A 12,568-nucleotide genomic window follows, 5' to 3' on the forward strand; every position below is an offset into this window, starting at 1 on the left:
TTCTTGGCATGTAGGGCTGCTGACATTCATATCTGTGCATAGATCGCCGCCTAGTGTTGGGTCCGGATGATTGCACATTGTTGTCCTGGAAGAGTCTTCGAAGTATCACAAGATAGGTGGCTCCTCCCCTGGACTACAGTGCGCATGGGCATCCTCTCCATCCTTAGATTGTTTTTCGCCATTGTGGCAGTGATGGAGTAGATACAGTAAGTGATGACCATGCTATACAGAAATTCTGAGTGCTGCAGCCGCTACAGGCGCCGGGGAGGAGGGTGGGCGATATGAATGTCAGCAGCCCTACATGCCAAGAACAGATGCATACTGGTAAGTAGCATATTCAGTTCGAGGCATGTGGGCTGCTGAATTCATATCTGTGCATAGATTATATAGCAGTACCTCCATTAGCGGCAGCTGCCAGTGCCAGCTGCAGCAGTCTGAAAAAGAGTTTTGAGAACAGCCTGTCCTACAGCTGCCTGCTGTTTTGAGTGTACATCTACACAGTAGTGTTTGGTAAATGTATGTATAGTGGACCATGTGGCTGCTCTACATATTTCCTGCAAAGAAATGTTTCCTAGGAAAGCCATGGACGCCCCTAACTTTCGTGTTGAGTGGGCTCGTGGGCGAATCGTTAATGTGCGTTTAGCTTTTTGATAGCAAATTTGAATACATTTAACGATCCATCTGGCTATCCCTGCTTTGGAAATGGTGTTGCCCTTGTTTTGTGGAGAAAAAGCAACAAAAAGTTGTTTTGTTTTCCTAAAATCCTTTGTTCTGTCTATATAGTACATGAGGGCCCTCTTTACATCTAGTGTATGGAGCATTCTCTCTGCGACATTTTGTGGATTTGGAAAGAAAACAGGCAGTTCAATAGTCTGATTCATGTGGAACTGCGATATCACTTTAGGCATGAATTTGGGGTTGGTACGTAGTACAACTCTGTTTGCGTGAACCTGTAGGAATGGCTCTTGAACGGTTAGTGCCTGGAGTTCACTAACTCTTCTTAACGAAGTGATTGCCACTAGGAAAGCTACCTTCCAGGTGAGGAATTGAATCTCACATGAATGGAGAGGTTCAAAAGGTGGACCCATTAATCTGGTGAGGACCAGATTGAGGTTCCACACTGGTGCCGGTGGGTGTCTTGGGGGAATCACTCGTTTGAGTCCCTCTAAGAAGGCTTTGATGGCAGGCACTCTGAATAAAGAGAGGTGCTGCCTGTTTTGAAGATAGGCTGCTATCGCGGTTAAATGTATACGTATGGAGCTGTATGCCAGATTGCATCGGTATAAGTGTAAGAGGTAACAGATGATGTTTTGAATGGATGCGTCCAGCTGGTTAATGTCATTGTTGTTGCAGTAAATGACAAACCTTTTCCATTTAGCCGCATAGCAAGCTCTGGTTGTGGGTCTCTGTACTGCTCGATTTCTCCGGCCTTATTGTGTTGTAGAGCGATTGATGTGACTTTAGTCTCTTTCCATTCAAGTCTAGGGGTTAGAGTAGTGTATAGAGCCTATTTATTAGGCACTTCGACATGATCCTGTGTTATGTATAATAGACTGAAGTCAAGGGTGAAATGTACTGCTATTGATGTGACTTCAGTCTCTTTCCATTCAAGTCTAGGGGTTAGAGTAGTGTATAGAGCCTAGTTATTAGGCACTTCGACATGATCCTGTGTTCTTCCCCATAGATCAGGGTTTGCATACATATCTTAGGGGATAGATTCGTTAGCATTAGGGGTAATCTGTTCTGTAGTGAGGGTATTTCATGGAGCCGTGCTGAATTCAGGCCTGGTAGGCCTTAAACGGGAGAGATATTATTCTTCCACCGATGTTAGTTCTATTTAATGAATGTATAATAGACTGAAGTCAAGGGTGCAATGTATTGCTCGATTTCCCCGGCCTTTCTGTGTTAAAAGGGGCCTAATGTGACTTCAGTCTCTTTCCATTCAAGTCTAAGGGTTAGAGTAGTGTATAGAGCCTATTTATTAGGCACTTCGACATGATCCTGTGTTCTTCCCCATAGATCAGGGTTTGCATACATATCCTAGGGGATAGATTCGTTAGCATTAGGGGTAATCTATTCTGTAGTGAGGGTATTTCATGGAGCCGTGCTGAATTCAGGCCTGGTAGGCCTTAAACGGGAGAGACTCCTTCTTTCCTCCTGCTCTGGCAGCTTGGGAAGCTTCTAGGTCATAGGCAGTGTTTTAGTTAGGAGGTGTTATTCGCTTGGAGAGAACCGGTTCAGGCCGGCCCTTATCGAAGGATTGTATTCTTCTTCATGCCGAAGACACTACATCAGGCCGGCCGGCTGGGAACGTGTCCTTGGCACGGGGAGGTACAGGAATTTGGTGGGCGGCAGGTTACGTGCTGGAATTTTCCATGAGAAAATGCACATCTATATTAGTGAAAGTCTGAGGCAGACATTGGCACTTGCTTTTAGTCCATGGGCGGCACCTGGCCGTTAGCAGTAAAGCTACTATTTATTCCAGGGAAGACAGATGATAAACTTGAAGGTGGAGAAAAACCGAGAGACAGATATTCTTCTAACACAGCAGCCAAAGAGAAGAGAGTAGCCAATGAGGAAGAGGTCCCAGTGACTCGGAGAAAAGAGAAGGGAGTAGATCTGTAACTGCAGAGGTGTGACTTCCAGGCGAAGCCGAGGTGCAGACGGGAAGGGAACCTGGATGGCCATTGAGTGCAGGCTACATACGACCAAGGTGATGTCGACCCCTTTCTATTAGAGTGTACAACTTAATCTTTCACTTTCCTTGCAGGTTATATGTGATGTATTCTGTGAGCGTGTATGTAGTAACTAAATAAAGTATTTAGTTTGTAGTGAGTCAACCTGTGCTGTGTGTTCTTGTATAGGAGGGTAGCCTATTCTTCTAGTCAGATATGACTTGACATGAACAGATGTTAATCCTGATCAGGTAAGTGGTAACTGAATGAGGGAGGAAGGAGCCCCTCGAACTGAAGAACAGGTTGTGCTCAACTAGTGGTCTTTGTGTGATCTGATATATGGTAACCCTGATTCCCCTGTCGTGTATTACGGTGATCATAGGATGAGCTCGTGCTGAGGCTGCCGTCTGGGTAGGAAGTCCTGGGTCTGTTTGAGACCGCGAGGCTGAGGCTGCCGTCTGGGTAGGAAGTCCTGGGTCTGTCTGAGACCGCGAGGCTGAGGCTGCCGTCTGGGTAGGAAGTCCTGGGTCTGTCTGAGACCGCGAGGCTGAGGCTGCCGTCTGGGTAGGAAGTCCTGGGTCTGTTTGAGACCGCGAGGCTGGGGCTGCCGTCTGGGTAGGAAGTCCTGGGTCTGTCTGAGACCGCGAGGCTGAGGCTGCCGTCTGGGTAGGAAGTCCTGGGTCTGTTTGAGACCGCGAGGCTGAGGCTGCCGTCTGGGTAGGAAGTCCTGGGTCTGTTTGAGACCGCGAGGCTGGGGCTGCCGTCTGGGTAGGAAGTCCTGGGTCTGTTTGAGACCGCGAGGCTGGGGGGGGGCTGCCGTCTGGGCAGGAAGTCCTGGGTCTGTCTGAGACCGCGAGGCTGCTATATATATATATATATATATATATATATATATATATATATATATATATATATATATATATATATATATCCATATAATAGGAATTCCCTGTCCTTAGGTGGTACATGTATATATGGGGTTACTTATTGTGAATAGGCCCTAGGGAGGGGGTAACGTTCTGGCTGGGTTAGAGAGGCCCTGTTGAGCGGGTTCTATCTGATCCAACAACCCAAGCAGAACAGTCTCCTAGCCTCCTTGATGATATCCATACATTCAGGTGGCAGGTTTAGATAGCCAAACTCTAAGACTTCAGGAGCCAGATTGCCAGGTTCAGCTGTCGCGGATCTGGGTGCTGAATTTCGCCATGGTTCTGCGTTAAAAGTGCGGGTGTGATCCGCAGCCTCTGATGCGGCACCACGGAAAGTTCTAAAAAGGTGGTGTACCATGGTTGGCGTGCCCATGTGGGAGCAACTAGGATGAGTGTCAGTGAGTGTTGTCGCAGTTTGCGTGCCACTAGCGGTATTAATGGCGCTGGGGGAAAAGCGTACGCAAATCTGCCGGACCAGTTCATCCATATCGCATTGCCCTGTGACTGCGGATGTGGGAACCTGGCGGCAAAGCTTTGGCATTTTGCGTTCGTTTGTGGCGAATAGGTCTATCTCTGAATGACCCCACTGTTGGAAGTACGGCTGGAGTACTGACGGATGTAGCTCCCACTCGTGCATCTGGTGGCTGTGTCTGCTGAGCAGATCCGCCATCTGGTTGTCCTTGCCTGGAAGGTGTTCCGCCATAAGGAATATGTTCCTCTGAATGGCCCACTTCCACATGCTCTGAGCCAGGTGAGACAACTGTGGAGAGTGTGTTCCTCCCTGCTTCTGTATGTAGTACATGGCAGTCATGTTGTCCGTCCGGATCAACACGACTTTTGCGTAAGTGTACTTTGAATGCCTTCATGGCTAGGAAGATTGCCATCAGTTCCAGAATGTTGATGTGCATCTTCTTTTGCTGTGTCGTCCATAGTCCCTGCACTGTGTAATTGAGTACATGAGCTCCCCATCCCTGGAGAGAGGCGTCCGCCGTCAGTATTATTTGCGGAACAGGCTCTTGGAACGGTCGGCCCTTGCAAAGGTTTTGTGGATTCCACCAATGCAGAGAGTTGTATGCCCGACCGCTCACCAACACTAGGTCTGTTAATTGTCCGTGAGCCTGATTCCATTGACGTGCTAAGCACTCCTGAAGCGGGCGCATATGTAGTCTCGCGTGCGGGACTATAAAAATGCAGGAGGCCATCATGCCTATCAACTGCATGAACACTCGCGCTGGAAGGGAGTGTTGAGGTTTGAACTTTGTGATCAGCAGTTGCATGCTGTTGATCCTCACTAAATTTGGCTGAGCTGTGGCTGTCAGAGTGTTTATGGTCGCGCCCAGGTACTGTCGTACGTGTGCGGGTTGAAGATGTGATTTTGAATAATTTAGTGAGAATCCTAGACTGTGAAGAAGGTGAATGGTGAGGGACATGTGGCTGGCACATTGCTGGGCTGACTTTGCCTGAACAAGCCAGTCGTCCAGGTAAGGGAAGATGTGAATGTGCTGTCTCCGTAGATGTGCAGCCACTGTCGCTAGGCACTTGGTAAAGACCCTGGGTGCCGTCGTTACTCCGAAGGGGAGAACTTTGAACTGATAGTGATGCCCCTGAATAGTGAACCTGAGAAATTTTCTGTGCGATGGATGTATGGGTATGTGGAAATACGCATCTTTCAAATCCAGTGCGGCTAGGAAGTCTCCCTGACTGAGTAGCGGTAGAACCTGTTGTAGGGTGAGCATATGGAAATGCTCTGATAGAATGTAGTGGTTGAGGGGTCTCAGGTCTAGTATAGGTCTGAGAGAACCGTCCTTTTTTGGGATTAAGAAGTACAGAGAGTACACCCCTGTCCCCTGTTGGTTGACGGGCACGACTTCTATTGCACCTTTTTGCAGCATACTTAGTACCTCCTGCTGCAATAATGCCAAGTGCTCTACGGACATAGGACGGTGCTTTGGCGGTATGTTGGGTGGAGTGGACGTTAATTCTAGACAGTAACCGTACTGGATAATGTCCCTGACCCACCTGTCTGTGGTGATGGTTTTCCAGACTGACAGGAACTGCTGGAGTCTCCCCCCGACAGGTGTTATGTGGTCGGGGGGCAGGGAGAAGGCGTCACTGTTTGTTTTTGGGGGAGGACCTGGTGTTGCCGTACCCACGTCCTCTGCCTTTGGTGCTGGATCCACGATATCCACCTCTAGTGGTTTTATCATAGTTACTTTGCGTGCCCCCTTTATTGTACTGCTGCTGAGACCCCTGACCTCTAGCTGCTCCTCTATTCCCGGGGCGACGAAAGGAGCCACTACGAAACTGCTGCGACTGCAGAGCCCCCATTGATTTTGCAGTTTCAGTGTCTTTCTTAATTTTTTCGAGGGCAGTGTCAACCTCAGGGCCAAATAAATAGTCTGGGTTGACCGGTTGATTTAAGATATTGTTCTGAATCTCAGGCTTGAAGCCTGAGATTCTCAACCATGCGTGCCTCCTCAACATGACGCTTGTGTTGATCGCCCTTGCTGCAGTGTCGGCTGCATCCAGTGCGCATTTGATGGACGCATTTGTAAGGAGTTGTCCCTCTCTGATAAGGAGCTCCGCTGCCTCTTTGTTTTCATCTGGCAAATGTTGTAGCAGTGATTCTAGTGTGTCGTAGTGGGACCTATCATAACGGGCCAGGAGTGCCTGTGTGTTGGCAATGCGCCAGAGGTTTGCCGCTTGCGCTGCTATCCGTTTGCCTGATGTCTCCAGCACTTTGGACTCCTTGTCGGGGGGAGGAGCATCACCCGTTGTTTGTGAATGGGCTCGTTTGCGAGCATTAGCAACAACCATGGAGTCTAAAGGTAACTGACCCCTAATGTACATAGGGTCTCCGGGTGCAGGCTTGTATTTCTTTTCGATTCTGGGGTTTAGCACCCGTGCCCTGGTTGTTGCTTTAAAAAGGTCTTTTGCAGGTTTTAGAACTCCCTTCAACATTGGCAGAGTTTTGACGGTTTTCTCAGAGGAGGCGAAAGTGTCCACTAAGAAATCTTCTTCTACAGTGTCAGAATGGAGTTCCACTCCATGATTGGCAGCAGCCCGTTCTATGAGGGCATTAAAGGCAGCAGTGTCCTCTGTGGGAGATGTCTTTATATTGTAAAGCTGCGTGTCAGGAGTATCTGGTGCGTTACCCTGGTCGGTGGGGTCAGACCATGCCTGATCTGGGTCTTGCAAGTGATCATCAGGATCGATATCCCCAGGGTAGGTGGTATCACCCCCTATATAGTCCTCTCCTGCGTCTGCCTCTGAATGCGTAGGAGAAAAGGACGGCGGATCCTGAAGGAAGGGTTGAAAGTGTTCATGAAGCACTGGTGCGGAACCTGCCGGCAATTTGTGTTTCAGAGGAATTTTGTATGAGTCCAAGCCCTTCTCTAGCGTGATTTTCCGCTTGCGGAGCATCAACCTACCAGTGTCGGCGTCGATAAAGTGTGCCTGTGAAGGCTCGATATCGGTTTGTCCAGTGGATAGTGACTGTGTTTGGCGGACACGTGTCCGAATTTCGAACATTTTCGGTGCCTTGGGCGGCGGCAATCCAAATGTGATGTGCGCCGGCGCAGAGTGTGATTTTGCGGCCTTGTGCGTTTCGGGACCCGACGTAGGTTGGAGGGTTGCCTGGTCTCTGATGCGTTGCAACGATGCTGAGACCTGTTGCAAGGTGAACGCAGATGGCGCCTTGGAACCAACAGGCACCTTGGAGGCAGGCGTCGAAGCGGCATCCGACTTATTTCCAGTCTTTGGGTCGTCGATCCGAAGGGAGGTATCGACGCTCGTCGGAGTCAATGATTTGGCAGGCGCCGCCTTCTTCGATGTCGATGCAGACGGGTCGACCACCTTGACCTTGGTGGGTTGGGCCGTAATCTTCGGTGCCATAGGCCGAGGCGCCTTGTGGGGACCGAGGGCCTTCTTCTTTGGCTTGGCGCCGGGACCCGTCGCGGTGAGCTCGGCACCGAAATCTCGTTTGGTGCGTTCGGTGCCGATGACCTGTGCCGGCGTCGAAGGAGTGGAGGGCTTCGAGGCCTTCGATCCGATCGCAACCTGTTTCACTTTCGGTTTCGATGTAACCGGTGCGACGGACGGTTTCGGTTTCACCGAAGGAAATCCAGTCGTCTTCGATATTAATGGCTCCTGTGAAATGTTCGAGGCCGGGCCGAAGAACCGTGTGACTGATCTTGGGTAAGGCCCGCAGGCGATCCCTCGACCTGAGCCTTATGACGACTTTGTCTCTCGGCCTCCGTATCGACGGGTTGGCCTAGCTCTTCGCTGGAGCTATCTTCCTCGGCCCCAAGGGCCTAATTGTAGTCTACCTCTTCGACGACGTCTTCGCCCTCAAAGATCACCTCATCGTCGTCTTCCGATCGGGAGTCATGTTCGGAAGCGTGGCTGGAGTCTACGTCTTCTACGCTCTCGGCGTCTTCGTCCTCGGTGCTAAAGATGTTGGCCGGGGCAGGCGCCGATTGCTGTGCCTCCAATCTCGCTGCCCGTCGATTCCGGAGAGTCTTCTTCGAGCGGAACCGGGCGCAGGCCATACATTTCGACTCATCGTGATCCGGTGAGAGACATTTGTTGCATACCGGATGGACGTCGATGTGTGGGTATTTCGCATGGCATAAAGGACATCTCTTGAAGGGAGTCCTCGATTCCATCGTCGAACGAAGTTCGATGTTCGGACCAAAGCGGATCCGAAAAGCGTGAAGAAGGTGCTAAAACACAAAATAAACTGGTCGATACCGAACGGGAACAGTACCGACGAGATCTAAAGGCCTTTTCGCCTTAAACTAAAGTTTCCGAACTTGAGCTAAGATAAGCACATCCGAACCCAATGGCGGAAAAAAACAATCTAAGGATGGAGAGGATGCCCATGCGCACTGTAGTCCAGGGGAGGAGCCACCTATCTCGTGATACTTCGAAGACTCTTCCAGGACAACAATGTGCAATCATCCGGACCCAACACTAGGCGGCGATCTATGCACAGATATGAATTCAGCAGTCCACATGCCTCGAACCTCATGTTTACAGCAGCCTTCCTAGCACATAAAGCTTATGAGACCCACTCAGCTAAGATGGGAGTGCATTTTGGGTGCATAACAAATACCAGAAGTAAGGACTGCTTGGGGCCACACTGTACGCCGTTTATATCTATCCACCTCAAAGTGGAGAAATTGTTTGGTATTGTGCATCACGCTACACAAAATTCTGAAATAAAATTAAAAACAATACAGGAGTAGGGAAAAAGTGTACAACTATCAAGAACTTTAAAGCAGGAATGTTTTAGGACTCCAGTCAGAGTACCAGACGAAACTCTAAATCTTCCATGTGTATATCAGCTCAGAAAACCTTGCTGAATCTTTTAGCTACGCAAAAGCATAGGGAATCAGAAGACACCAAATCACTCCTGTATCACTAACTTTGACATTTTAATAAACAAAAATTTTTCAAACCATCCATTCCAGGGTCCACAGTACTTCGGCTTTCAACTTAGTTAACAAACAAATGTTCATAATCCACTATACATACAGCATATCATTCCATCTCAATAATATACCTGTTGTGATTAATCAGAGCAAATAACGCTGGAGGCATTACATTTGGAGATTAATCAGTAAAATTCACAAAGATGTTCTACATTGTGCAGAAAAGGTCCTAGTCTTGGAAAAGTAGTATAGTCCTATTGCGTTCATTCCAATCCATTACTACAACTCCCTCTGCCATGCACCAAATTCAGGCAAATTAGTCAATTTCCAATTAAATGTAATCATGTGCTTAGCCAAGAGTTTATTTTTAGGTACACTATATTGGATTGTACTCAAATGATGTACTATCAACAGTTGATTTTTATGTTGTATTTATGATATGCCATGAAACAAGTATTTCCCATCACTCTAGGTTTATAAATAACTTACTTTTAAAACCCTACGCAAGACAATACATATAGCACACCTTGCTGAAGCATAAACAAATGTTTACATGGGCATACAAAAGGAGAGAGAGCGAGAGTGAGAGAGAAAGGCAGTGCTGCATGCATGTGAAAGACAGTTCAGAGTATATCAGAGAGAAAACAGAATCAAGTAGGCAGATAGACCATGGACATCTACCACAGACATACCTGTTGAGGAGATGTGAATGTCACAGAGCTTGGAACCTCATAGGCAATCTGGAGAGAGCCCCCACCCATATCTAGCACTCCGACTGTCCGCCTCCGAACCAAAGCATCTTTCTCTGTACCTATTGTGACAGCAACCACAGCATCATCCTCTGAAACCAAAGAGATCAGAATTAGACACTATCTAAGAACATGCAGAAGGACTCTGGTTTAAGGCTTAGCGATTCTTCTCAGACTGTGCCACATGCAGGAACTCAGGAAAGACCCACAGGTAAAAGGCACAGTGCAGAGAGTGAGGAGATAGGATAATTGATGCATGTTCAACCACCAGGCACGTGCTCGGAGTAAGACTGTTAAAACGTATGAGCTCAGCTACTCAAGAAAAACGTTTATGGATGCAATGAGTTTAACAAATATTGTTTTTGATCATTTACTCAACAAAGAGCATTCATATGCATTTAACTATCTTAAATTAACATCTAAAACAACTGAGCTTACAGTTACCCCTTTATTCATCCAGGATTTGTCATGCATTCACTGAGTTATAATTATTCTATAAATGACAAAGACAGATTAGCACCATATTGAGATAAACAATAACTTCATTAAACTCCTGCATTAACACTGTAAACAAGCCCTAAATGACCCTTGTTCCCATAGTGCCATAGGTGTATATCTATCGTCCATGCACCAGAGATACTGAAAACTAAGCTTAGAACATAGGAATCAATGGCACAGAGGGCCAACCTTCAGGGTCCATGCATGAGCAGCAGTGCACTCTCCCAACATATGCATCAGCTGCACTGGAGGTCAACAATGAAGCACTACGGACCCAACCAAGGATCCATAAGTCAGGCATATTGTAAAACAAAATTCAGACTATATATCGAAAGGTGTACTTGGAAGCAAAGCTTGACACATCACCTGCAGACCGCAAGAAAAAATATGGACCAAGAGGCGTAATATGCAGCTTTGCAAGTACATGAACGGCATTTGAAAGTACAGCTGGGGCCCATGACTTGAGACAGGCACCAGTGACAGACCCTGGGGCACAGGGAGAACCAAAACCTAAACCAAAGCTTGGTGTTCATGCAGTAACAGAACCTTTCAAAAGAAGACCCTTCGAGATTATTGATCAACAACAGCAAAAATGACTTATTTTTATAATGACCACTTCTTAGCACCCATCATTCAACAACACAGAAGACAAAGTTTGGCAAACATGAACCGCAGCACATTTAGAGTCACAGTATTGAGTGTACCGAGTCACAATACCATCATACACTGTGGCTGCTTTAATTTAAAAAAAAGCTAAAGTCAAGCTGAAATGTCCAAAATTAGTTAATGGAGAAGCAGAACTGGGTATGCCATGGAAGAGCGAAAGCGTCACTGTTACATGCTCAATTTGACAAAGTCCAGAACCTGATACTAGTTAGTGCAAGGATGATAGTTAAAATGGAAATGTTGCCTGTAAAGTTGCTTTACGTTGTAAAAGCTACCAATTACTGGAAAATTACTTTTTTTAGGGCTGCAAATGCAAACTTCTTTGCAGATCGTATTAGAAACCCTTTGCACAGCGACACCATGTTCATTACAGAGTGTAGCCTCCGCTGGCAGAGGTTGATGATGGATTATCAAAGAGCCAATCACCTATGCTGATCACTGTAAGCACAGTGGGTGCGGATATCCGACCAGAGCCCAGCAACATACTTGAACTATTTTATATTTAACTTTTCCTGGTCTCTACTATTTCCAAAATAGGCAAAGGATTACAAGCGGACTCTATTCAGGAAGGGAACACCTCCCCAGGATGTAAGACAATGTTACAAAACAATGGGTTAAAGCCTATGTGGCTGCTCTGAAGACTTCCAAACTTAAGAGATACTTCTGGAATGTCCCACCTAAAATAGTTTGCTTGAATGCAGAACATTGTGAAAACCAAGAAGTAATCTAATGTGCAACAAACAATTGGGCAGGTCTGTTCCCAGGTAATGAAAGATGATGCAGAGATAAAGAAGATGTAAATCTTTTGCCCTGGGAGGAACTTATCTTATGTCAGGTTACATTGCAGGGGCAACAGTTTATTTGATTGGAGAATTGTGTTTGCAACTATTGAGGAATTCACACAAATCTTCTGTGTTCAAATAATTACATGCAGAGCAAATCATTCTGAGATTGTCTCAATGTAATTTTGAGAGGAAAAGCAAAAAGAAAAGGAATATGATAATAAAACTACGCTGAAAGACGGACATCTGCAAGATTGATCATATAATATTAAGATGTACAGGCTGGTAGGTCCACGGATTGAAGAGGTCCTTTGCCAAAGTGTGAATAGCCAGCATTAAGATAGAGAACTTACGATGAAAAAAAGATAAAAATGCAGACACACTCACATGAGCCTCAACCATGGATTGCCAAAATCTACATCTATTGTATCAAGAATATGCTGCACAAGAGGCAATATATTCAACTCCACAACTGTTACTTACCATCCTCAATGTGATCAAACCGCCCCAAGACAAAGTTGATGCTGATCCACGCATACACACCTGAAAATAATAACAGGACACAAATTGAGACTTAAGTGACATTCAAAGTGTCTTAGTCAGTGGCTCTTCATAATGCTGGTCATAAGAATGATAATCCAGGATTAAAACAATTACACAAAAATATAAACTTTCCAGTGCTCATAGTTACACCATATTCCAGAAACATCAGGATTTATTAACTCAAATCTTGGTGAAGTGTTGGACGGCACTCGACAGCCTGAAAGTGCACATTTTGAAAATGAATGAAAGTCACCATCTCATTGCTCCTCCATGAACATTATTACACATTTT

The 12,568-nt window shown here is 46.6% G+C and overlaps 1 protein-coding gene across 1 annotated transcript in view; it reads right to left on the bottom strand.

Moving 5' to 3' along the window:
* The window catches only part of ENTPD7 (ectonucleoside triphosphate diphosphohydrolase 7), a 154,198-nt gene that overhangs the window by 62,253 nt on the left and 79,377 nt on the right, over positions 1 to 12,568 (bottom strand). Inside the window, exons 7-8 of the mRNA XM_085606314.1 lie at positions 12,218 to 12,277; positions 9,732 to 9,880 (exon numbers count right to left, since the gene is read on the bottom strand). Coding sequence (XP_085462440.1) covers positions 9,732 to 9,880; positions 12,218 to 12,277 — 209 coding nt within the window. The remainder of the gene's footprint in view (positions 1 to 9,731; positions 9,881 to 12,217; positions 12,278 to 12,568) is intronic.

The sequence above is a fragment of the Triturus cristatus genome, chromosome 1_2, assembly GCF_964204655.1.
Source record: "Triturus cristatus chromosome 1_2, aTriCri1.1, whole genome shotgun sequence".
NCBI lineage: Eukaryota > Metazoa > Chordata > Amphibia > Caudata > Salamandridae > Triturus > Triturus cristatus.